General features: G+C 53.5%; 1 protein-coding gene across 1 annotated transcript in view; it reads right to left on the reverse strand.

The window, feature by feature from the left end:
• Positions 1-470: 470 nt before the first annotated feature.
• PRKD2 (protein kinase D2) overlaps positions 471-25,295 on the reverse strand; it is a 34,243-nt gene continuing 9,418 nt past the window's right edge. Inside the window, exons 4-18 of the mRNA XM_081108189.1 lie at positions 24,596-24,750; positions 24,264-24,483; positions 22,326-22,403; positions 22,095-22,248; positions 20,257-20,374; positions 19,917-19,994; positions 18,336-18,594; positions 16,022-16,074; positions 15,815-15,887; positions 14,825-14,931; positions 13,646-13,807; positions 8,433-8,531; positions 5,054-5,321; positions 1,731-1,816; positions 471-1,511 (exon numbers count right to left, since the gene is read on the reverse strand). Of these exons, the coding sequence (XP_080964315.1) occupies positions 1,299-1,511; positions 1,731-1,816; positions 5,054-5,321; positions 8,433-8,531; positions 13,646-13,807; positions 14,825-14,931; positions 15,815-15,887; positions 16,022-16,074; positions 18,336-18,594; positions 19,917-19,994; positions 20,257-20,374; positions 22,095-22,248; positions 22,326-22,403; positions 24,264-24,483; positions 24,596-24,750 (2,123 nt within the window). The 3' untranslated portion in view covers positions 471-1,298. The remainder of the gene's footprint in view (positions 1,512-1,730; positions 1,817-5,053; positions 5,322-8,432; positions 8,532-13,645; positions 13,808-14,824; positions 14,932-15,814; positions 15,888-16,021; positions 16,075-18,335; positions 18,595-19,916; positions 19,995-20,256; positions 20,375-22,094; positions 22,249-22,325; positions 22,404-24,263; positions 24,484-24,595; positions 24,751-25,295) is intronic.

A 25,295-nucleotide genomic window follows, 5' to 3' on the forward strand; every position in this document is an offset into this window, starting at 1 on the left:
GAGCAGGACAAGCCTCTAACGAAGATATATAAGCCTGAGCGTGGCCAAGGTGGAGAGAACGCGTCCAGGTGCATACCCCTGTATCGCATCACTCGCCCTCGGCTGTGGGAGCAAGTGGGGAGCTAGAGGGCAGGGGTCAAAGGTGGAGAGATGTTCCCTCCACTCACAACCTCAGGGCCTGGACGCCAGCTCAGAAGACTGGTCCTCCCTGACCCCCAGGCTCCCTGTAGGCTGCCCTACGCTCCTGGGGTCCCCCTCCCAGCCCTGCCCTCTCTGGGCCATCACTGCCTGGGCACAGGATTGCCTCCCCATTGGATGGTGAATCCCCAAGGGCAGGGCCTGGGGTGTCTCGGTCGCCACCAAACCCACGTGCCCAGCACCAATCACCCTGCACAGTGTGACAAATGGAGGAACCAGAGAATGAGCACATGCAGTGTGGAGAAGTCATCACATCAATTTAAAATAGAAAATATTGTGTGCCAGGTTTATACTTTGGGCCAGACCTCTGCTAACTGCGTTGTCCTTATTAATAGTTGTGATTAGTCATGACAACACCAAATATAAAATGCATCCAACAAGCCATGAGATTACTTGCTTTTCTCTAAATACTTCACTCCTCTATCCATTCTCCCCCTCCATATTCCTTCCATCTCTCCTCCATTTCTAACTCGTTTTTAAAATATATTTTTACTGATTTCAGTGAGGAAGGAAGAAGGAGAGAGAATTACTGATCAGCTGCCTCCTGCATGCCCCACACAGGTGATCCACCCAGGAACTGAAGGGTGACCTCCTGGTTCATAGGTCTGCGCTCAACCACTGAGCACTAACTCTTCGTCTATTGCTCTCCCCACTCCTCCTTATGCCACCTCCACACCTTCCCCCTCCTAGCCTCCCCTCCTGGCAATCCTCCCTCTATATTACCCACCATTAGCCCTCCTTCCAAACCTCCCCCACCCTGCCCCCTCCCCCCCACCTCTCCCACCCCCTCCTTTTCAGGCAGCCCTCCTTCCAGGTGAACAACAGACCGAGGATACCAGAGGTGTGGCCAGAGGCCGCGGCCAGGGGGCCAGAGATGAGTCCGTTTTAATTGTTGGGGAATGAACTTTGGAAACCCCCCTCCCCCACCCCCACCCCCGCCCGCATCCCCGCCAGGCTCCTCCCCGGGGCGTGTCCTATCCAGCTGGGGCAGGAGTCGCTTCCCCTAGAGCAGTCCATCGCCGGGAAGGTGAGGAGGGCCGCTTCCCGAGGGGAGGGCGGGAGGTCAGCGTCCGGAGGCAGCAGGGCGCGGGAGCGGGGCCTCAGAGGACGCTGATGCGCTGGGCCAGCCCCTGCATCTCGTGATCCTGAGGGGGCAGGGCCCCCCCGAGCTCCATGTCGGCGGGCAGCCCCGGCCCGGGCAGCGGGTGCTCCGCCACGAACTGTTCCCAGCGCGCGTCGTCGCTCTCGTGAGTGATGTACCGCTCGCCCATCTTCCCCTCCAGCTCTCGGAGGTCCAGCCAGGTCTGGTACTCCTGGGCCCGGGAACACAGGGGTTAGCGACGCGGGGCCAGTTACCTAGGAGAGTGAGGCCACACCCCCACAGCCTGCGCAGCCAATAGAGATCTAGCTCTACCCCACAGCCCAGCCAATGGGCGGCCCAGCCCCGTTCCTTACCCACCGTAATATGCCACACCCCTCACTACCGGCGCGGCCAATAAGAAATCTAGCTCCAGCCCCGCCCCCCGCGTCACCTGTAACCACGGGTGGCTGAGAGACTTGTCCACACTGTAGCGCTTGCGCATCTTCACCTGCAGCAGGTTGTTGATGAGGTCAATGGCTGAGGGAGGAGACAGACAGTCAAGCCCTGCGGGGTGAGGGCCAACAGCCCCCGGCCCACCTGCTGCCCACCCGGACCTTCCTTTGGCTCTGGCCCAGGTGGCGCAGGGCCTCACCTGCACCAATCCCTCACCCACCCGTTTCCTCATTAAGTCACAAATGTGTTTCCCCCACACACATGTGGCACCCACATTCCAAGTCTCTACCTCGGTTTCCCCACTCCTATGTCACCTTCATAAATTCTGTCATTCACAGTCAGATACAGGTACCTCTGTACTATTCTTCACTTCATATTTTTCTTTCAGCCAATTCATTTGTCCAAGATATAATGTGCAGTGGATAAAGCAAGTTGAAAAACAGCACGTATTGCCAGGCCGGTGTGGCTCAGTGGATAGAGCATCGGCCTGCGGACTGAAGGGTCCGGGGTTCGATTCCAGTCAGGGCACATGCCCAAGTTGTGGGCTTGGTCCCCAGCATGGGGCGTGCAGGAGGCAGCCGATCAATGATTCTCTCTCATCATTAATGTTTCTCTCTCTCCCTCTCTGAAATCAATAAAACATATATTTTTAAAAAGAAAAACAATGCCCTAGCTGGTTTGGCTCAATGTATAGAGCATCGGCCTGTGGACTGAGGGGTCCCGGGTTCGATTCCGGCCAAGGGCACATGCCTGGGTTGTGGGCTCGATCCCCAGTGGGGGGCGTGCAGGAGGCAGCCAGTCAATGATTCTCTCTCATCATTGTTGTTTCTCTCTCCCCCTCTCCTTCCCTCTCTAAAATCAATAATATATATATATATATATATATATATATATATATTTTTTTTTTTTTTCTTCTGGATTGAATGTTGTCAAGAAGTGTGGGCAATTCTATGGTTCCTTATCTTATTCCATCTTTTTTATTTTATTTTTTTTATTCATTGCTTAAAGTATTACAAAGGGTATTACATATGTGTCCATTTTATCCCCCCGCCCTAGACAGTCCCCTAGAAATATATTTTTTTAAAAAGAAAAACAACACATATGCTGCCATCTGTGTAAAAGGGGAAATAAGAGAATATATGCCCACATATTTGCATATATACTAAAAAAGAGACTTGCAATAGCCACTGCCTTTGGGGAGAATGGCAGACAAAGGAGAGAGAATTTTCACTGCAGACCCTTTTGTGTATTTAAAAGTTTTGAACCATGTATTTAACCTAAGTAAAAATCGATAGTTTTGTAAATCACTTTATAAGGTAAAAATTAATTAATATAAAATGGAAACTTCACATCAGCCTGGTCAATGGAAATCCAAAGATCACTTGCACGTCCACAGTCAGCAAATGAAAATAAACAGTGTTAGTAGATGGTCATGGTCACTGGTTTCCTGCGGAGCCCAGAGACCAGGGCCTGTTCTCTATGAAAAGGGGGGTTCGCAAGTACCAGGCATTCGAGACAAGCCAGCACTTGTCCGAGGCTCTCTCCTTGATCCGCAGCCTGAAGGACAAAAGCCTCACTGTGTGAGCCCCTCTGAGTGCAGGCCTTGTCTACATGGGCCTCCGCTCCGGTCAACACCACAGGCTCCCTCACGCACATCCGCCCGTTCAAATTCACTCACGCACACGACTGCCTGAGCGACTTCTGAGGCCCTCCAGGATCACTCCAGGTCTCCAGGAGTTCTCATTCTCACCGGTTAGTGCTTACGGCTCTCAGGCCCACCGCCGACTCTTTTCAGCTGCACTGGTAACCCTCCAGTCACCCCCCGCTCTGCCTGCTCCATGAGGTCACACCCCTCCAGGACCCTCCCCGCTCCCACTGTTCACAGACCACTCAACCTTCTCTCCTCATGATCCTTTCTCTCCGAATCATCTCAGTATTTCCAGAATTTAGGACAGTCCGAATCAGGCTCATAGTAGGCACTCAACATGTCCTTGTTGAACAAATCGTTGAGAATAAATAACTGTCTTCTTCACCTTCCTCCTATACTCCCTCTGTCCTGAGCTCGGGCTACAGGACCTGGCCCTTGTTCTAACTTATTTAGGGCTTCTTCTCTTAGCCCTGCCCTTGCCCTACCCCCACACCCGGCTCGGCCCCCAAACTTGGGGGCACCAGGACTTAACTTTCCCAGGCAAGTCTCCAAGGCAGCGGCCCAAGTCACAAGGCCCAGCGCCACTACCTGGCCGCCACACCAAAGCCCCTACTGCAATATCTAAGGCCCGCCTTGGTCGACTCCCCTCTCCTCGCCACCCCGCGGCTCCCAGGTCCCAGGTGTGACTGGTCTCTAGGCTGGTGCTGCTTTCGCAGGCAGCTTCAGAGACCCTCCAGGGCCCAGCCCTCCTCTAGGCACACCCCTAAACCAGCTCCCCCTCTCACTGAGCCCGCCCCAGCCCCCAATCCCTAGTCCACCCCAGCACACAGCAAATTAGCCACGCCCTGTTCCTCAAGCCTGTCCCCTGCCCCCCCCCCCACCCCACTTTTGCAGGGCCAACCTTTTCAGGGTCATAACCCCAAAGACTACAGGCCCTAGCTAACACCCGGGAGGATCTGCCTCTTCTCCTGGCACCCCAGCCCTTCGGCTTCCTCAGGTCCAGTCCCTCCTGGTCTGGTCCCAGACTGGCCACGCTTAGCTTAGCCCCCAAGGCACCAAGGGTCTGTCTTAGCGCTTCTGGCACTGTTTCCAACCCACATAACCTAGTCTAGGCCTGAGTCTGGGGCCTGAGTTCCTGCCCCAAAGTTATCTAGGTCCTGGGCGCCTTACAGTTTAAATATCCTACCCCATGGCTCCACCCCCTGACCCCATGCCCATGGTCAGGCTCCACCCCATGGCCCCACCCCATAGCTAAGCCCCACCCCATGGCCAGGCCCCACCCCATAGCCCCACCCCATGACCAGGTCCCACCCCCAAGCCCCACCCATTGTTAGGCTCCACCCCTACAGCCCCACCCCATGACCAGGTCCCACCCCCATGGCTAGGCTCCACCCCATTGCCCCACCCTACGACTAAGCTCCACCCCCTGGCCAGGCCCCACCCCATAGCCCCACCCCATGACCAGGTCCCACCCCCATCGCCCCACCCATTGTTAGGCTCCACCCCTACAGCCCCACCCCATGACCAGGTCCCACCCCCATGGCCCCACCCCATGGCTAAGCTCCACCTCTACAGCCCCACCCCATGGCTGGCTCCACCCCCAGGGCTCCGGGCTGTTTCAGAGCCCGCCCCTCGTGGCTCCACCCGCCCGCCCCTCGCCGGCCTCCACACACCTCCCGCGGAGATGTGGCTCCAGGGACACGCCGGATACATGAAGGCCGCGTTCTGGATCTGGTCGTTGATGTCCTCGTCCTCGTTGAAGGGGAACGTCCCGCTGAGGCTGACGTACATGATCACGCCCACGGACCACATGTCCAGCGAGCGGTTGTAGCCCTGGTTGAGCAGCACCTCGGGCGCCAGGTAGGCGGGCGTGCCGACCACCGAGCGCCGGAAGGACTTCTCGCCGATGATGCGCGCGAAGCCGAAGTCGCACAGCTTCACCTGCCGGGCGGAAGGGGGTTGAGGCTGCGCCCCACCCAGGGCCCCCCCATCGCGGCACCCCGGGGACTGGCGAGTACTAGTTTGAAGGCAGGCTCCTCCGCTCTGTTCTAGCCAAGTGACCTCCGCTCTCCGCGCCTCGGTTTCCTCATCTCTCTGAGGAGGAGGCGGCTACCAGCACCGACCTCACGGCTGCCATGAGGGTGCCCCGAGTTAATCCATCTAAAGCTCACGGGCTGCCATGAGGGTGCCCCGAGTTAATCCATCTAAAGCTCACGGGCTGCCATGAGGGTGCCCCGAGTTAATCCATCTAAAGCTCACGGGCTGCCATGAGGGTGCCCCGAGTTAATCCATCTAAAGCTCACGGGCTGCCATGAGGGTGCCCCGAGTTAATCCATCTAAAGCTCACGGGCTGCCATGAGGGTTCCCCGAGTTAATCCATCTAAAGCTCACGGGCTGCCATGAGGGTGCCCCGAGTTAATCCGTCTAAAGCTCACGGGCTGCCATGAGGGTGCCCCGAGTTAATCCATCTAAAGCTCACGGGACCAGAGACGCCCGGCTCGGAGTGCGAGCTGTCAGCGCTCCCTGCCACTGCCTGCCACGGGGGACAGGCCTGGCGAACCTCCACGTGCCCGTTCTCTCGTTTGCACGATGGGGGTGCTAACGGTTTGCACGATGGGGTGCTCAGGGTCCCCACCCGAGAGGCGGCCCGGGGTTCAGTGGGACTGGGCAGGTTCGCTACCGACCGCAGGATCCAGACAGTAACAGGTGCCCGGCCGGTGTGGCTCAGCGGTTGAGTATTTTTTTTTTTTGAATATATTTTTATTGATTTCAGAGAGGAAGGGAGAGGGAGAGAGAGGTAGAAACATCAATGATGAGAGAGAATCATGGATCGGCTGCCTCCTGCACGCCCCCCACTGGGGATGGAGCCCACAACCGGGGCACGTGCCCTGGACCTGCTGGGGCTGGACCCCAACATCTTTGTTTACCAAAGACCCTAACGTCCCAACGTGGAACCTGGCCCACAGCAGGCACACGATAAGTTTTAGTTGACTAGACGGAACCCCTGCTTCTCAAGTTATGTTTGTTGTTTTATTGATTTTAGAGAGAGGAAGGGAGAGGGAGAGAGAGAGAGAGACATCAATGATGAGAGAGAATTATTGCCCTCTATTGGGATTGAGCCTGCAACCCCAGGCATGTGCCCTGACCGGGAATCAAACTGTGACCTCCTGGTTCATGGGTTGACGCTCAACCACTGAGCCACATCCGCCGGGCGAACCTTTAGCTTTTGAAATGAAATTACCTAAATAATTGTAAAACATAGATAATAAAGCAAAAGCTGCACATGGATGTGGAAGGGCTGAATGAGAAAGGACAACTAAAGGCCTTAAACGTAATAGGAATAGGTTCTCAATACTTCATAGCTGTTACAATCGTCACCCCTGCTGAGTCTGGCTCTGCCCCTAGGGGAGTTCTCATCACCTAGTCAGTGGGAGGGTCGTAAAAACTGTTTTCTTAACAGACTCACAGAAGAAATGACCATCACCCCCCAATATTTGTTCTCTGCTTCTCTTAATAGTAAAAACCTAGTGAAGAGAGTAAAAAGGTATAAGCTTCCAGGAATAAGATAAATAAGTCCCAGGGATGTAATGTACAGCATGGTGACGGTGGTTAATAATATGTTATTGCGTATTTAAAGTTGCTAAGAAGAATAAATCTTACACGGTCCCGTCACGAGAAAAAAAATTCTAGCCGAACCGGTTTGGCTCAGTGGATGGAGCGTTGGCCTGCGGACTCAAGGTTCCCGGGTTCAATTCCGGTCGGGGGCATGTGCCTTGGTTGCGGGCGCGTCCCCACTGGGGGGCGTGCGGGAGGCAGCTGATCGATGTTTCTGACTTTCTATCCCTCTCCCTTCTTCTCTGTGAAAAATCAATAAAATATATAGAAAAAAAGAAAAAAAATTCTAAAACTTTGTACGGTGACTGATGTTAACTAGACTGTGGTGAATATTTCACAATATGTAAAAATATTGAATCGTTATGTTATACACCTGAAACTAACATAATGTATGTCAATGATACCTCAATAAAGAAAAAAAATTTTAAGAGAAAATAGCCCTGGCTGGTGTTGCTCCATGGTTAGAGTATCCTCTGTGCACTGAAGGGTCACGGGTTCAATTCCCAGTCAGGGCATATACCCAGGTAGTGGGTTCCATCCCTGGTTGGGGCGTGTGCATGAGGCAACTGATCAATGTTTCTCTCTCACATTTATGTTTCTCTCTCCCTCTCCCTTCCTGTCTTTCTAGAATCAATAAAAAACATATCCTCAGCTGAGAATTAACAGAGAGAGAGAGAGAAAGAGAGAGAGAGAGAGAGAGAGAGAGAGAGAGAGAGAGAGAAAATATTTGGAAACCAATTAAAAAAAAAAAATAACCCCGCCCTAGCTGGTTTGGCTCAGTGGATAGAGCATTGGCTGCGGACTGAAGGGTCCCAGGTTCGATTCTGGTCAGGGCACATGCCCAGGTTGCAGCTCGATTCCCAGTGTGGGGCGTGCAGGAGGCAGCCGATCCATGATTCCCTCTCATCATTGATGTTTCTACCTCTCTCTCCTTCTCCCTTCCTCTCTGAAATCAAAAAAACATATTTTAAAAAATTCTCAATTGAAAAAATCCCACATGGTTACACAGAATAGACTATATTTCCCAGCCTCCCTTGCATCCAGCCAGGATCATGTGATCAAGTCCTGGCCATTGGAGGTGAGGAGAAGTGATATATGCAATTTCCAGGTATCACCTTAGAGAAGGAAAGGGGTGTGTCCATTTCCTCTACCCTGTGTCTGTCCTCCTCCCCTCCCTATTAGCTTCTCACATAGTGTGCAGTCATTACAGACCCTGAAGACCAGACAATGCCACAGAGAGGGCAGAACAACAAGACAGCCACGCCGTGGCCCCCAGCACCATGGGACTTACTTTCTCAGCCCCAGAATGCTTATGCTGGACCCGACTTGAGAGAGAAACAAGCCTCCATTTTAGCCATGGTTATCTCGATGAATATAAGACATCCCCACCTGCCACCAGCGTGGGCCGGACTTCCAAATTCAGGGGACGTAACTGACCTGGGGAAACGGGTCGGCTGATGCCAGCAACACGTTTTCTGGTTTCAAGTCACAGTGGACAATGTTCTTGAAGTGCAGGTGTCTCAAAGCCACCAGGATCTGAGGAGAGATAGAGCCGGTCAGACAGGAGGATGGGTGCCTGCTCCCGATGCTGCCTTCAGCAGCCGCCCTCCAAACCCCATCCATGCCCTTCTCTGCGCCCCTAAGGATGCCCGCTGGGGCCAACGGGGGCATGGGAACGCCCAAGGAAAATCTCAGAGCCCAGGACCATGTACGCCTGAGATAGGAGTTGAACACGTGGCTCTAGAAAGGCTGACCTGGGCGGTGGTTCTGGGAAGATCCCGAGAGCCTCTGGCACGTGGTGAGCTCTTGCTAAAAAGGAGCTACTAACACAGCAGTGGCTTTCCAGGGGGGACTATTGTGTGACTCAGTGAAAGCAGCTTTTTTCCATCCAGTATGAAACGAATACAAACAATACCCATGCGACATGCGTTATACACCAAACGTACGACTCTTAAGGGGCGGGGGGGGGGGGGGGGGGTATGCCAGAGCCAGTCCTCCCCGGCGGAAAACCTGGCTCGATACTTAGCAGCTTGCGACCTTGAGCAAATCACTTTACCTCTGTGGGTCTGTTTTCCCATCTGTAAAATGGGGGTGATGACGGTACCATCCTCGTGGGTTGCTGTGAGGCTTAAACAAGTGGATGCGTATAAAGTGCTTAGGACAGTGTCCGGCACGGAGCAAGCTATTCCTATTACATGTCAGCTATCACTATTGTTGTTGTTCTCGGTAATTATTTGTGGGATGGCCTGTGGGTGAACATATTTCTGTGTTTCAGAAAAAGCCTCTCCTGCCGTTATCTGTTAACTGCAGAGTATTCCAGCCAGGGCGGCGTGGCTTAGTGGTTCAGTATCACCCTATGAACCAGGAGGCCATGGTTCAATTCCTGGTCAGGGCACATGCCCAGGTTTGGGTTTGATTCCCGGTCAGGACATGTACAGGAGGCCACCAATCGGTTTCTCTCTCATATTCATGGCTTTTTTTTCTTTTTTCTCTCTCTCCCTCCCCCTTCCTCTTTCTCTCTCTCTCTCAAATAAATAAATAAATAAATAAAGACATATCCTTAGGAAAGGATTAAAAAATAATTTTTAAAAAAGAGCCAAAACCGGTTTGGCTCAGTGGATAGAGCGTCGGCCTGCGGACTGAAGGGTCCCAGGTTTGATTCCGGTCAGGGGCATGTACCTGGGTTGCGGGCACATCCCCAGTGGGAGGTGTGCAGGAGGCAGCTGATCGATGCTTCTCTCTCATCGATGTTTCTAACTCTCTATCTCTCTCCCTTCCTCTCTGTAAAAATTCAATAAAATATATTAAAAAAAAAAAAAAGAGTCTTCTATGTGGCAAAGTGAGCTGCTTAAAAAACACATACACAAAACCCTGATACCATTTGTAAGCATTTATCTGTAGGAACCATGGTTTTCCTCGAGTCTGTGAAACCAACACCACACACAGGAAGTAGAGATGTAAGCATGAACTTGTAATTTCTGTCTCAGAATGTAAATATTTGTTCCCGCTGGATGACTTGTGAGGACAGAAAAGCTATTTGAAAGCCACTGCTGAGGTCCAGCCTCCTCATGCTACAGACAGGGAGACTGCGGTCCCAGCAGGCACTTGTGCAATCCTGTTTGGTGATTTCCCTGCCCCTATTAAATGTGAGGAGGAAGGAGGGCAGGTCGGAAGCTAGAGAGATCCCGGGTCCAATCTCCCCGGACCGGTACCTGGCCGTGTGACCGTGGGCAAGTCCCGGGAACCCCCCTCCACCTGTTTCCTCACCTGTAAGGCGGGTTCTAGGAATACCTACCTCGAAGGGCGGTTGTGAGGCCTAAACAAGTGAAGGGCTGAACCCAGGACTTGGGGTGGGGCAGGCAAGAAGCAGAAAAACAGAAATCTGCAGAGAGAGAGAAAGAGCGCAGACAAAAGGAGAAGAGATGGATGACCAGGAAGAGAGACTGCCTGGGCCGCAGGAGGCAGCAGGGCCCCCTCGCCGCCCGAAGTCCGATGAGCCTGCCCCAGTGGGTTCTGTCCCCACCTGCAGGCCGACCTGACACAGGCACACAGCTTGGGAGAGCGAGGTCGCTGGGCCTGGGTAAAGAAGCAGAGCACGGGGGACTTTGCAACCCACAGAGAACATGTCCCAGAATCAGGTGAGCAACCAGCCAGATGGGAAGGCCTTTCTCGGAAGGCTGTGAAATGCAGAAGACACGGAAGGCAACATTTAACATCGTACAAGTTACACGCTCTATGGCACATAAAAGCCATGGATGAAAGGCCGGGGAAAAGAAATCTGGGATAAAAGAATAGAACACCATGACAAGGATCCAAAGTCCCTCATATACAAAGAGTGTTTACAATTCAATAAGAACCATCCAATTGAAAAAAAAAGGTACAATTCCTGGTCAGGGCACATACCCAGGTTGTCAGTAAACGTGAAAATATGGTCAAGCTCACTCATGATTTTTAAACTATGAAATGAAGCCACATGAAGTACTATTTCCCCACCCATCAGACTGGTGGTTAGGAAGGAGTGAGGAACTAGACACCCACAAGCTCTGCTGGCCACAGCAAAGACGGAAAGGGATTTTAGAGGATGACAGGACAGCACGTTGAAGGGAATGTAAGGCAGGTTCCCCTGGACTCAGAAGTCTACTATTTGAGTGTGTTCTACCGAAATTCTCCCGCCAGAAACCGTACTGTTTGTAGATGGATGTTCACAGAATACTGCTTGTAATAGTGGCAAAGTAAAAACAAGTGACATGGCCCCGGCTGGTTTGGCTCAATGGATAGCAGTGATGGCGAACCTATGAACTCATTTTTTTGGTTCATTTTTCTTTGTTAAATGGCATTTAAATATATAAAATAAATATCAAAAATATAAGTCTTTGGCCGAAACCGGTTTGGCTCAGTGGATAGAGCGTCGGCCTGCAGACTGAAAGGTCCCAGGTTCAATTCCGGTCAAGGGCATGTACCTGGGTTGCGGTCATATCCCCAGTAGGAGATGTGCAGGAGGCAGCTGATCGATGTTTCTCTCTCATTGATGTTTCTAACTCTCTATCTCTCTCCCTTCCTCTCTGTAAAAAAATCAATAAAATATATTTTAAAAAAAATAAGTCTTTGTTTTACTATGGTTGCAAATATCAAAAAATTTTCTATATGTGACACGGCACCAGAGTTAAGTGAGGGTTTTTCAAAATGCTGACACGCCAGCTCAAAAGGTTCGCCATCACTGGGATAGAGCGTCGGCCTGTGGACTGAAGGGTCCCGGGTTCGATTCCAGTCAAGGGCACCTGTCTGGGTTGTGGGCTTGATCCCCAATGGAGGGAATACAGGAGGCGGCCAATCAATGATTCTCTCTCATCATTGATGTTTCTATCTCTCTCCCTCTTTGAAACCAACAAAAATATACTTAAAAAAACAAACAAACCCCACACAAGTTACATGCTCAACAATTGGGGGATTTGGTGATATCCATCATGGAGTCCAATTCAGAGAAACAGGCAGTTCTGCTGCTGACTGCGCACTGAACCCGAATACAGTCATGCTCCGCTTAGCGCCGGGGATGTGTTCTGAGAAAGGTGTCGTGGGCACTATCGTGGCTGTGGGAACGTCACAGTGCCCTTCACACACCGAGGTGGTACAGCCCGCTGCACGCCTCGGCTACATGGTACAGCCCATTGTTCCCGGCTATAAACCGCTACGGCGGCGGTTCTCAACCTGTGGGTCGCGACCCCTTTGGCGGTCAAACGACCCTTTCACAGGGGTTGCCTAAGACCATCCTGCATTTCAGATATTTGCATTACGATTCATAACAGTAGCAACATGACAGTGATGAAGTAGCAACGAAAATGATTTTATGCTTGGGTCACAACATGAGGAACTGTATTTAAAGGGCCAGAAGGTTGAGAACCACTGCTCTACAGCATGTGACTGTACAAAAAAACCTGAGATTAAATCAGACACAAGACAAAACGATGTGCTGAAGCCCTGACCTGTTTGGCTCAGTGGATAGAGCATCGGCCTGGGGACTGAAGGGTCCCAGGTTTGATTCTGGTCAAGGGCATATACCTTGGTTGCGGGCACATCCCCAGTAGGGGGTGTGCAGGAGGCAGCTGATCGATGTTTCTCTCTCATCGATGTTTCTAACTCTCTATCCCTCTCCCTTCCTCTCTGTAAAAAATCAATAAAATATATTAAAACAAACAAACAAAACGATGTGCTGAAAAGACGTGGTAAACATGAGATGTATGAGGCTGTTGCCCGGGTAACACGGCGGATTGGTTCACAGCACACTTTTTTATAAGTAGAAAGAGGAAAAAGTGCTCTCTAAAATAATGATAAAAAGTGAAGCATAGTAAGCACATAAACCAGTAACAATATCGTCTTATGCGGTATACATGACCGCAGGTGCTGTGCCTGCATACGACCAGCCATGTCCACACACGAGGTGCTGCCTGGCGCTACGACATTATGTCACTCGCAGTAGGACCTTCTCAGCCCCATTGCCATCTCATGGGACCACGGTCGTGTATGTGGTCCACTGATGACTGACACGTCGCTACGGGGGGCATGACTGTGGTAACAACTCTTATGATGGCTACTATTTTCTACTTATTTCCTATTATGTTTCTATGCTTGCTCCATGGTCTGTCCTATGTTTACTCTGTTACTTTACAGCTAGAGGCCCAGTGCGCCTTAGCCCGGCCTGTGCCCTCTCCCCTCTCGCAATTCGGGATCCCTCAGGTAAGGTCCCTAGGCCGGGCCCTCCATGATCGACTGCCACACAGAGGATGGCCTGGGCCTCCCTCTCTGGGGCGATCGTGGGGCGATGGCAGGGCCTCCCCGGCCAATCGCAACCGCCTTGGCTGGCCTGGTGCCAGTGCACGTCACAGCATGGTTGTCCGGAAGGTCATCCGGACGGTCGTTCTGTCATTCGGTTGTTTGGTCCATTTGCATATTATACTTTTATTATCATAGATTATTATTTCCGCTATTTTTCCTGTTGTTATGATTAGTCTGTTATAGTTTCCTATTATCCACTATTGTGACTCCCACCCAGTGTCTGCCCGACCTTCTGGGCACAGGGGGCCTCTCCCAGGGGACGGCTGCCCCAGGGCGGGTGGGATCCACGCAGGGAGGTGGCAGGGGCAGGGTGGGCGCACCTGGGTGATGAGGAACTTGGTCAGGCGCTCGGGCAGCCGGCCCTTCTCGCTGGAGAGGATCATCTCCAACATGTCCCCATGCAGCTTCTCCATCACCACGAACACCTTCTCGGGCGTCTCGAACATGCACTCCAGGTTCACGATCCCCGGGTGCCGCAGACTCTGGAGTGGGAGGGAGGGCGTGGGGGGGGTCAGGGCCCAGGTCACCCCTGAACTGGGACCCCAGGGGACAAGTTACGGGAGCAGAGGGATGACAAACAAGAGGAAGGATGTGCCTGAACAGCAGCTCGTCCCCTGGGGGTATCGGTGGGGGAGGGGAGGGGCTTCCCAGGGGCCCAGTCCGAACGGCCGGTCTGCACCCCCAGGTGTCCAGAAGGATCGCACTTTACATCACACAATTCTGGTGAAGGCCGGGGTGGTGGGAGGGAGGCAGGCGGAGTGTGGAGAAATGGGAAGAATCTCTGTATATCTGTCTTTTAAATCTGTGCCTCCTCCCTCTTCCCCCAGCTCTGGCCTGGCCTGAGCCCATCTCCCCCACCCAGGTCCCCACCCAGCCTCCTCCTTGGGCTCTAGTCCCACCCCTTTCCGCCCACCCTGCCTCTGCCCCTGACTTGCTGGAGATGCTTCCATGGCTCCCCAGTCCCCTTAGGTCAGTGGTTCTCAACCTTCAGGCCCTTTAAATACAGTTCCTCATGTTGTGACCCAACCATAAAATTATTTTTGTTGCTACTTCCCAACTGTAATGCTGCTACTGTTATGAATCGTCATGTAAATATCTGATATGCAGGATGGTCTTAGGCGACCCCTGTGAAAGGGTCGTTCAACCGCCAAAGGGGTCGCGACCCACAGGTTGAGAACCGCTGCCTTAGGAGAAGCCCTCGGTGTGTGACCCAGCTGCCTCCCTGGCCTCACCGCCCACCCCATGAGCCACCTAATAACCCCGGATGCCTTCACGTGCCTGGAAGATGTCACGCTGCCTCTCACCTCCAGACCTGTGCACAGGCTGGGCCTCTGCTCAGAACACCTGGTCCACCCCTCAGTGTCAACACGCATATGCCCTCCTCCAGGAAGCCTTCCCTGACTACCCCCCGACCGGGCGGTTGGCCCCTGGAAGGAGGAAGTGAGGAGGAAGCACCTTCCTCAGGGGGGAAGCGCTGGACCCCAGGCCCTGGCGGTCACCTGCAGAATGGCCACTTCGTTCCGGAGCTGGCTCTCCTGCTTGGTGGGGAAGCGCAGCTTGTCGATGACCTTGACCGCCACGTCCCGGCCGGTCTTCCGGTGCTTTCCTGGGCAGGGAGTGAGGGAGGCGGAGGATGAGGGGAGCAGGACCTTGCAGTCCTGGCAGGAGGGGCCCCGCCCCACCCACAGAGACACACCCAGCACTGGGCGGAGGGCATGGAAGGCCATGGAGGTGGCTCTGAGGGGCCCCTAGGGGAGGCGTAAGGGGCGGGGGGCCCTGGGAATGAACGTGGGCTGAAGGAAGGTAATGACAGGTTTCTAAGGAGGGGACTCTATTACATGGGACACTAGATTGACAACCAATCAGAATCTAGGTCTAGCCCTGGCCCGTGCGGCTCCGTTGGTTGCGAGGAGCAGTCCTTGCACAGGAGGTTGCCAGTCTATCGATTCCTGGCCAGGCACACGCCCGGTTTGCAGGGTTGACCCCCGGAGAGGGGTTGCAGAAGGCAGCCAATCGATGTAGAATCTATTTTTTTTTAAAATATATTTTTATTGATTTTAGAGAGGAAGGGAGAGGGATAGAGAGAGATTGAAACATCCATGATGAGAGAGAATCATTGATCGGCTGCCTCCTGCACGCCCCCTACTGGGGATCGAGCCCGCAACCCAGGCATGTGCCCTTGGCCGGAATCGAACCTGGGACCCTTCAGTCCGCAGACCGACGCTCTATGCACTGAGCCAAACTGGCCAGGGCCGGTGTAGAATCTAGGCTCTAACTCTGCAGCCAGTCAGAGCACAGGACTGTCTTCCCCGTTCAGACCTGGAGAAAGCGCACTGGCATTTCCTGGTGGAGAAGGAGACCCGTGACTCTGTCCCCAGGATCTAGCTTCCTAATCAACCAGAACAGGAGGCGACACGGCCCATTGGACGGGACGGTCTGGAGCCCAGAAACCCCCAGGACCCTCTGGGGAAGCACGGAAGTGTCCTTACCGCCATAGACCACTCCGAATTGCCCCGAGCCCAGTACCTCGTCCGGGAAGATCTGGTAGACAGTGGCGATGTCCTGCAGGGCGGGACAGGGGGGTCAGGGCTGCAAGTGGAGATGGGGCTCGAGGAGACTGGGGAGGGTGGGAGAAGGGGGGAGTATGCAACGGGGAAGACATCCTTGGGGCCCTGGGGTGTGGGCAGGGGTCTCACCACATTCTCTTGGATCTGACTGTTAGATACGGAGATGCTCAGAGAAGCTTGTCCTGGGGGGAGAGAAGGGGGGAGAGGTGGAGGTGAGGGGACCCCGGGCTCAGGATTCCATTCCTCCATAACTCCAAAGGCAGCCTCTGGAGCCAGACCACCCAGGTCCGAATCCAGGTGTCCAAGGTGCAACGTCAGGCTACTGACTTGTCCACTGCGAACCTCAGTCTCCTCATCTGGAGAATGGGTATAAGATAAGGACCTGCCTCTCAGGGCCAGCGGGGCGGGTGAGTGCCATGTGCTGAGGAGCTGGAGGGAGAAGTGATGTCACGAATGATTTCGCTGAGCCTTTCACCCTGTGATCTCAGCGCCAAGCAAGGCCTGCCGGTCCCATTTTATAGAGGAGGAAACTGAGGCTCCAGGGGAAAGTCCAAGCTGACCCCAGCATCTTCCCCTGAACTTGCCCCCCTGCCCACAAGTGACACGCCCAACGAGACCAGACATTTCCAAAGTCCTGGTCCTTCTGCCATTTCAATGTCTCTCCCCTCACCTCCCTGCCCCAGCCCTGCCCTCTCCTATCCACCCTCCACAGGGAAGCCGGAGGGACCTTGCCGAAGCACACACCTGACCCTGTCCCTCCCCTGCTGGGGACCTGCCCTGGCTCCCCGGTACCCGCAGGAGAAGCCCAGGCACCTTTCATGGCCTTTCAGGCAGGGTCTGGTCCCTCATCGACCTCTTTGACTTGAAGCCCTACTATGCTGCTGTGTGTCCCCACCACACTGGTCTCCTTGCTGGGCCTCAGGTATAGCAAGTTCTGTCCTGTCTCCAGGCCTTCGCACGTGCTGTTCCCTCTGGCAGGAATGTCCCCTTTCCCTTGTTATGGACTTAATTTAAAACCCTCTTCCTGCCCTGGCCGGTGTGGCTCAGTGGATTGAGCATCATCCATGCACCGAAAGGTCAATTATCAGTCAGGGCACATACGGGTTCGATCCCTGATCAAGGTGCATACGGGAGGCAATCAATTGATGTTTCTCTCTCGCTCTCTCTCCTTCTCCCTTCCATTCTCTCTAAAATCAATAAAAACGTTTTTAATCCTCATCCAAGGATATTTTTCCATTGATTTTTAGAGAGAGTGGAAGAGAGAGGGAAAGACAGAGAGAACTATGTATTTTTTAATTCTTGTATTGATCTCACAGAGGGAGAAGGTGTGGGAGAGACAGAAACATCAATGATCAGAATCACTGATTGGCTGCCTCCTGCATGCCCCCTACTGGGGATCTAGCCTGTAACCCCAGCATGTGCCCTTCATCAGAATCAAACCCGGGACCCTATCCACTGAGCCAAACCGGCCAGGGCTAAAAACATTTTTAAAAATCCTCCTCATCTTTCAGTCTCAGGCTCACTCCTGGGGCCATGTCAGATGACTCTAGCACGTGTTCTGTGTCTCAGCTGTCATTGCACCAGATGATCTGATTAATGTCTGCCACCCACACTGGATTATAAGCTCCAGAAGGCTGGCCACCTGGCACTCTGATCATCCTTCGCCTCTGCCCGGCATCATTTCCCATTTGCTTTCCCCTATCTCGCCCCTCCTCAGCTTCCAGGTCTCAGCCCAGATGTTGCCTCCTCCAGGAAGCCCTTCTGGATACTCAGTCTGGGCCAGGCACCTCCTCTGGCCCTCTGCAGCCCTCTGGTTCCCATATCCCAGCCCTGCTGCTCGCTATGAGGCATCACACCTACAGGCAGCTCCATCTCCCCCGTGAGGGCAGGGGCTGGGCTGCCCTGGTCACAGCTGTGTCCCCAACACTATCCAGCAGAGGCAGGCAGAGGGGGCATTCAGTAAATGTATGAATTAAAAAGTCTAAACTCGCCCAGCTGGTGTGGCTCAGCGGTTGAGCGTCGACCCGGGAAACAGGAGGTCCCGGGTTCGATTCCAGTCAGGGGCGCATGCCCGGGTTGCGGGCTCGATCCCCAGTGGGGGGTGTGCAGAAGGCAGCCAATTGATGGTTCTCTCTCATCCTTGATGTTTCTATCTCTGTCTCCCTTCCTCTCTCTCTCTCAAAACCATTAAAAACATATTTTAAATAAAGAAGTCTAAACTCACAATTCGGAGAAGTTGTCACCACCCGACAAAACTCAGAAAGAGAAAGTGACACGCCTGATGCCACTCACCAAGTGCAGGCCTTCATGAAGGTTTGGGCCCAGGCCTCTGAGTCCAGAAGCCACATGTGTCCTGTGCCACTCCCTGCCTTCCCCTGGCTCTTCCCTCCCCCGGACCCCACGCCAGCCCTCCCCGACCCGTCCTCTCGGACGGGGGGCTTACTGTGGGGCACGTGGCCTGGGGCGCTGGGCGCATCCTGGAGGATGACGGGCATCAGGGCCTGGCGGATGGCCGTTTCCCAGCCCCGGGCGGCCTCGGCCCCCTGTCCACTGGGCCCGCCTGGGGCCCCGCCGGGCGTCTCGCCCACGAAGTAGGTGGCATTGGCAGTGACGATCTCGAAGCAGTGTGGGTTGGTGCCTGGTGGCACGAGGCTGAAGTTCTGGGCGGGCTCCACGGTGAGGATCTCCGACAGCGGGATTTCCTGGGAGGACACAGAGCCGGCACGGGTGAGCTCGCCTGGCAGACCCTGGAGCTCCCCGCTCACCACGCACACAGAGTCCAGGGTCAGCGGTGAGCTGGTTGCCATGGAGCGGTCAGGACAGGCGCCTGGTGGGACTGACACTGAAGCAGAGACCAGAAAGGAGAGGAGAGGCCGGCTGCTAGAGGACCGGTGGACACAGCATGTGCAAAGGCCTGAGGTGGGAAAGGCCATATCCCCATCTCACGGATGGTGCCTGGCACACAGTAGGGCTGCCGTGTTTGATGAATAAATGAAGGAAATGAGTTAAGGCCAGGCCACACAGGGCCTCATGGGCCACAGGGAGGGGCCCAGGCTCTGTCTCCAGGGCCCTGGGAGCCACGGAAGGGTTTAGAGCTACCTCTCTGGCTGTGTGTCAGGAGTGGATGGGCGCCCTAGCCTGCTGCTCAGTGGTTAGAGCGTTAGCCTGCAGACTAAAGGGTCATGGATCCGATTCCCAGTTAAGGGCATGTGCCTTGGTTGCAGGCTCAATCCCCAGCCTGGGTTGGGAGGCAACCAATTAATGTGTCTCTCTCACATCGATGTTTTTCTCTCTCTCTCCCCTCCTCCCTCCCTTCCTCTTTTCTCCTCTCTCTAAAAATCAATGGAGCCCAGCTGGCAGGGGTCAGTGGTTGAGCATCACCCTATGAACCAGGAGGTCATGGTTCAATTCCCAGTCAGGGCACATGTTGGGTTGCGGGCTCGATCCCTGTGTGGGGTATGCAGGAGGCAGCCAATCAATGATTCTCTCCCATCATTGGTGTTTCTGTCTCTCTCTCCCCCTTTCCCTTCCTCTCTGAAATCAATAAAAATATTTTTTAAATTAATATATAAATACAAATAAAAATCAATGGAAAAATATCCTCAGGTAAGGATTAAAAAAATTTTAAAAAAAAAGCGTGGAGGGAGAGCCCTGGCCGGGTAGCTCAGTTGGTTAGAGCATCATCCCCATTCGTTTGACCCCTAGTCAAGGCACATACAAGAAGCATCCAATGAATGCATAAGTAAGTGAACAACAAACTGATGTTTCTCTCTCTCTCTCTCTCTCAAATCAATAAATAAAAAAATAACAAATAAATTTTAAAAAGAGTGGATGGGAGAGAAATGGAATGAGACAGGAGATCGAGAAGGAAGTTGACAGGGCCTGTGGTGATGAATATAAATAATTCAATAAATTAAATATAATGTAATAATGATAACAAGCTCATAATTACGGGAGCTTAGCACATGCCCGGCCCGAAGCGCCTTGCTTCTTGTAGGTACATAATCTCCGAATTCTGGCCCACCTTGTAGTATCTGTTGGTCGTGTTGTTCTGGAAGAGTGTGATGCACTTGCTGTCCAGGCGCCAGTAGTGCCGCTTCCTCTGTGGGGAGAGGGGTTTGAGAGGTGAGGGTGCCGCTAGGGTTCCTACCTTCCACCAGCCAAACCCCGCCCCCAAGACTATCCCCGCCCCCGAGCCCGCCTTAGCCACGCCCCCTAACCCCTGCCCCGCCCCTGTCCCACCTCTCACTCTAGCACAGCCCGGCCGACCCCTCCCGGCCCCGCCTCCAGCTCTGGCTCCGCCCTCTTGGCCCGCCCCGCCTCCAGCTCTGGCTCCGCCCTCTTGGCCCGCCCCGCCCACTCACCAGCGTGTCCTTGTTGCTGTAATGAACCACCCAGCCCTCGTGCAGCGTGCTGCTGGATTTCCGTGTCGTGTGTCGCACTGACTGCACCACCCTCATTAGGGGGATGTACCCTAGGGAGCTGAGGGGGGAAGAGAAGGGGTGGGAGGTTACTACAAGAAGAAAATAACGGAAGGGGCATCTCCGGGCAGCTTGGGAGCTGTTTGGGGGGAGGGCACACTGTCCCCCCTGTTTTATAGATTTCCCATAATGAGGAAGGAGGCTGTTACTGAAAGGCTGGGTTCCAAACTCAGGCTGCCTGGTAAATGACCCAACTCTTCATGCCTTAATGTCTCCCCCCAAAGGGGTGCTGAGGAGTGAACACCTTCCTAAGGACCTGAGCACAGTACCTGGCACACAGTGGGCCTTGAAGTGCTAATTACTACTGAGCCCAGGGGTCTTGCAGCCAGGTGTGTGTCCCTGGGCAAGGGACTCAACCTCTCTGATGCGGACACTGAGGCTCAGAGAGGTTAATCTCTTGCCCAAGGCCTCACAGCAGTCTGGCTGCAGAATTCATGTTCTTCCTCACACTGCTCTGTCAGTTGCGATACAGATTGTTTCTGGAAGGGCCCACCAGAAACTACCCCACTGGCACCCTCCAGGGGGAGGAGCGGGGCAGCCGGGAGGCAGGGAGTGGGAGGATTTCAATGGCTGTGTCACCAGTTCCAAATAAATATAACGTAAATTTAAACATGCTTCTGTCCTGGCCGGTTTGGCTCAGTGGATAGAGCGTCGGCCTGCGGACTCAGGGGTCCCGGGTTCGATTCCGGTCAGGGGCACATGCCCGGGTTGTGGGCTCCATGCCCAGTGGAGGCTGTGCGGGAGGCAGCCGGTCAATGGTTCTCTTTCATCATTGATGTTTCTATCTCTCTCTCCCTCTCCCTTCCTCTCTGAAATCAATAAAAATATATTTAAAAAAAAATAGCCCGCCAGAACCGGTTTGGCTCAGTAGATAGAGCGTCGGCCTGCGGACTCAAGGGTCCTGGGTTCGATTCTGGTCAAGGGCATGTACCTTGGTTGCGGGCACATCCCCAGTGGGGAGTGTGCAGGAGGCAGCTGATCAATGTTTCTCTCTCATTGATGTTTCTGGCTCTCTATCCCTCTCCCTTCCTCTCTGTAAAAAATCAATAAAATATATTTAAAAAAAAAAAATAGCCCTAACCGGTTTGGCTCAGTGGATAGAGCGTCGGCCTGCGGACTCAAGGGTCCTGGGTTCGATTCTGGTCAAGGGCATGTACCTGGGTTGCGGGCACATCCCCAGTGGGGAGTGTGGAGGCAGCTGATCGATGTTTCTCTCTCATCGATGTTTCAAACTCTCTCTCCCTCTCCCTTCCTCTCTGTAAAAAAATCAATAAAATATATTTTTTAAAAAATAACAAAAAACATGCTTCCATGAAAACTTTTTAAAAATGTAAATCAGGCCCAGCCAGCGTGGCCCAGTGGTGGAGTGTCGACCTATGAACCAGGAGGTCATGGTTCGATTCCCAGTCAGGGTGCATGCTCAGGGTGTGGTCTCGATCCCCAGTGTGGGGTGTGAGGGAGGCAGCCGATCGATGATTCTCTCTCATCATCGATGTTTCTATCTCTCTCTCCCTCTCCCTTCCTCTCTGAAATCAATAAAAATCTATTTAAAAAAGTAAATAATATTTTTTAAAATATAAACCAGGAAAAAGTGTTCAGTTGGAAAATGAAGTGTGGGTACTTGAGATTTGCCTCAGGAACCTGGGTAATGTTCAAGTAGGGGGTGAGGGTAATCCATTGTAAGGACGGGGAAGGACATCCCAGGGGGGTGCCCGGGGTACCTCTGAGCCTTGCCTCCCTCGGCCTCCTCCTCCTCACTGGCGTGGAGGGCATTTTCCGAGTGGGAGCCTGGGATGATCCCGGAGTCGTCGGACTCATCCATGAGGGCGCTCTTGTCAGCCTCGCTGAAATCGGTGGCCTCCTCCATCGGCACATCTGAGGGGGACAGGGCGTCAGGGGGGCCTCCACCCAGCTGGGCCCAGCTCCCGCTGGCTCAGCCCACAGCCTCTTACCTCCATTGATGAGCGCCTCTCCCAGGCAGTCGTTGGGGACGCGCGTGGCGCAGCGCTTGTGGCAGTTAAACTTGCAGTCTGGGGGGACAGGGAGCAAGGAGGCGGGAGGGAGAGGGAAGAGGGGTCACCTGGAAGGGTTGAGTTTGACCCCCAACCACCCGTCTCAAAAGAGTCTCCAGTCTTGCCGTGGGGGGGCAGGAAACTGGCTGGCCCTTCCATGGCTGTCCCCCTTTTGAGCGAGTTTCTCCAACTATGGAGAGACGAGAGTAAACCGGGGGCGTGTGTGTGTGTGTGTGTGTGTGTGTGTGTGCGTGTGCAGATGAAGTGCTGTGGCTCTAAGCATCCGAGGTTCAAACAATGCATAAATACCCATTACCCCAGACTTGTAAAATTCTGGAATGCAGCAGGATCTAACGTCCTGTGATTCTAGACTTTGAACACTTGAGGGCAGGGTTTCTCAGCCTTTGGCACTATGAACATTTGGGGCTGGCTAGTTTCTTGTTGTGGGGGGCTGTGCTGTGCATCACAGGAGGTTTAGCAGCACCCCGACTCCTCCCCACTAGATAACGGTTGCACCATCCCTGTGTGATAAAATGTCTCCCAACCTCCCTGGGGGGAGGGGGCGGGCAGAACTGTTCTTGGTTGAGAACCATTGCTCTGCAGCGGTTCTCAACCTGTGGGTCGCGAACAATGAGAATACATCCTGCAGATCAGATATTTACATGACGATTCATAACAGTAGCAACATTACAGTGATGACGTAGCCACGAAAATAACTGTATGGTTGGGGGTCACCACAACATGAGGAACTGTGTTACAGGGTCGCGGCATCAGGAAGGTTGAGAACCACTGCTAGAGTGTGATCAGTGTGAGGTTCTAGGGTGCCGTACATCAGAGGTTCTAGAATGTGGTAAAAACCCATTTTTCTAAGGTTCTATATTCTAGGTTTCTAAGACACCACCTCCCCCTCCCCCCGCCGAGTTCAATGTCCAAGTTTCTAGAACTCAATACACATCTCTGGCCCTCTGGTTCTAGATTACTACGACTCCTTGATGTCCAAGGTTTTACGTGACTTGAGTTCTACAATTCTGGGTTTCTAGGTCTCCAGAAGCTGATGGTTCCAAGGTTTCTGTACATCCAAGATTCTAGAGCAGGGGTGGGCAAACTTTTTGACTCGAGGGCCACAATGGGTTCTTAAACTGGACCGGAGGGCCGGAACAAAAGCATGGATGGAGTGTTTGTGTGAACTAATATAAATTCAAAGTAAACATCATTCCATTAACGGGTACGGTCTTTTTTTTTTTTAGTTTTATTCATTTCAAGCGGGCCGTAGTTTGCCCACGGCTGTAATCTAGAACTTAATGTGACTACTGTTCTTCAGCTCTCGGCATCGAAGATTCTAGCATTTGACTGTTCCGGTGAATTTTAGAATCGGGTGGCTCTAAGTTTCTACCTATCTAGATTTCTGGTATTCCAGCCATTGATCACAACATTTCAGAGTTCCAGAACCCTAAGATTCCATGGTTCTACTTCTAGGACTCAAATTTGATGTTTGTAGGGCTCTATTATTCTCAAATCCTATGGTTCTAAAGTTCTAATCTTTTGAGAATTTACAATTTGGCAGTTCTAGGATATAGCTAAAATTCTGTGGTTGTTTTAGCTGAATCCTACGACCCAGAATTCTTGAATCCTGTGTTTCTAAAGTCCTCTGATTCTAGAATTCTCAAGTCCTATAGTTTTTAGAATCCCATGCTGTCCTATGAGTCTAGATTTCTAAGGTCCTAGGACTCCCAGGTTCTAGGGTCCAGAAAGCCACAGGTTCAGGGCAGGCCTCGTGCGTTCTGCCACAAGCCCAACTGAGATCCCAAGCTTCTGAGTGTGCGTGGGGTGGGGTCCCGACCCTGTCTGTGCCCCCCTCCATGCCCCCTACCCCCTGACCTTTGCACTGCAGGCCCTGGCGGAAGAGGCCCTTGAGAAGTTTCTTGCAAGCCTGGCAGACAGTGGGCCGCGTGTAGCTGTGGATGAGGAAGGTATGCGGCACCTTGACCTTGGAGAGCAGCATCTTGTCCAGCTCGATGGGGCGGCCGGTGTAGGAGGAGGCGGACGAGGAGGACGACGAGGGCGGGCGGCGAGGCAGGAGATCAGTGGTGCTGCGGCTCTAGGGGTCAGCGAGAGCGGACGCGACGCATCAGTGCGTTGCCCTACGGTACACCCACCCGGGCCTTGTCACTCCCCCCGGCCACCCACCTGCCCACTCCCCCGCCCCTCACCAGCTCATCCGCCGTGCAGGGCAGGGAGTCCGAGGTACTGAGGCGCAGCGAATGGCCACTGGCCAGAGACGTGGACGACAGGCGCCGCTTGCGGGCCCCGCTGCAGTTGTTGGGGATGCTGAAGGCGCAGCGCTTGTGGTAGTTCAGTCCGCAGCCTGCGGGGGGCGCCAAACGGTCAGAGACGCAGCCTCCGCTGCCCTGGCGCCCAGCTCCCCCCACCCTCCTGCTCCTTTCCTTCAGATCTGGAGCACTGTACATCCCTCAGGACGCTTCGTGTGTAATTAAAGTCTATGGGAATCTACAAAAACCCAATTCAGGCAGCACAGCCCCAGAGCGTTCAGAAACGAAGGTTTGGGCCATTCCACCAGGCAAAGCACCACGAGCAGGTGAGGTGCTGGCTGAGGGCAGAGAGCGCGCGGACTGGGGAGTGGAAGGAAGCCACCCGGTGCGACCCGCTGCAGAAACGGGAGCCCCAGCATCGCGAGCGTTTCCTCCTTCTCTGATGAATGTGTGTGTGTCCATCAAATCCTTGTGTCTTCTTCCCTCTCCCATCCCCTTGTCACCTAACATAAGATGCTGACGGTAATCGGCTGTACATCATGGCGTTTCCACCACAGGGTCTCAAGGACACAGGCCGTCTTCTGGGGAAAGAACAGCTAGCATGTTTTCGGTTGTACCCAGGATGGTGGTATCCTATCAG

Source organism: Myotis nattereri, assembly GCF_964212035.1.
Source record: "Myotis nattereri genome assembly, chromosome: 15".
Lineage (NCBI taxonomy): Eukaryota > Metazoa > Chordata > Mammalia > Chiroptera > Vespertilionidae > Myotis > Myotis nattereri.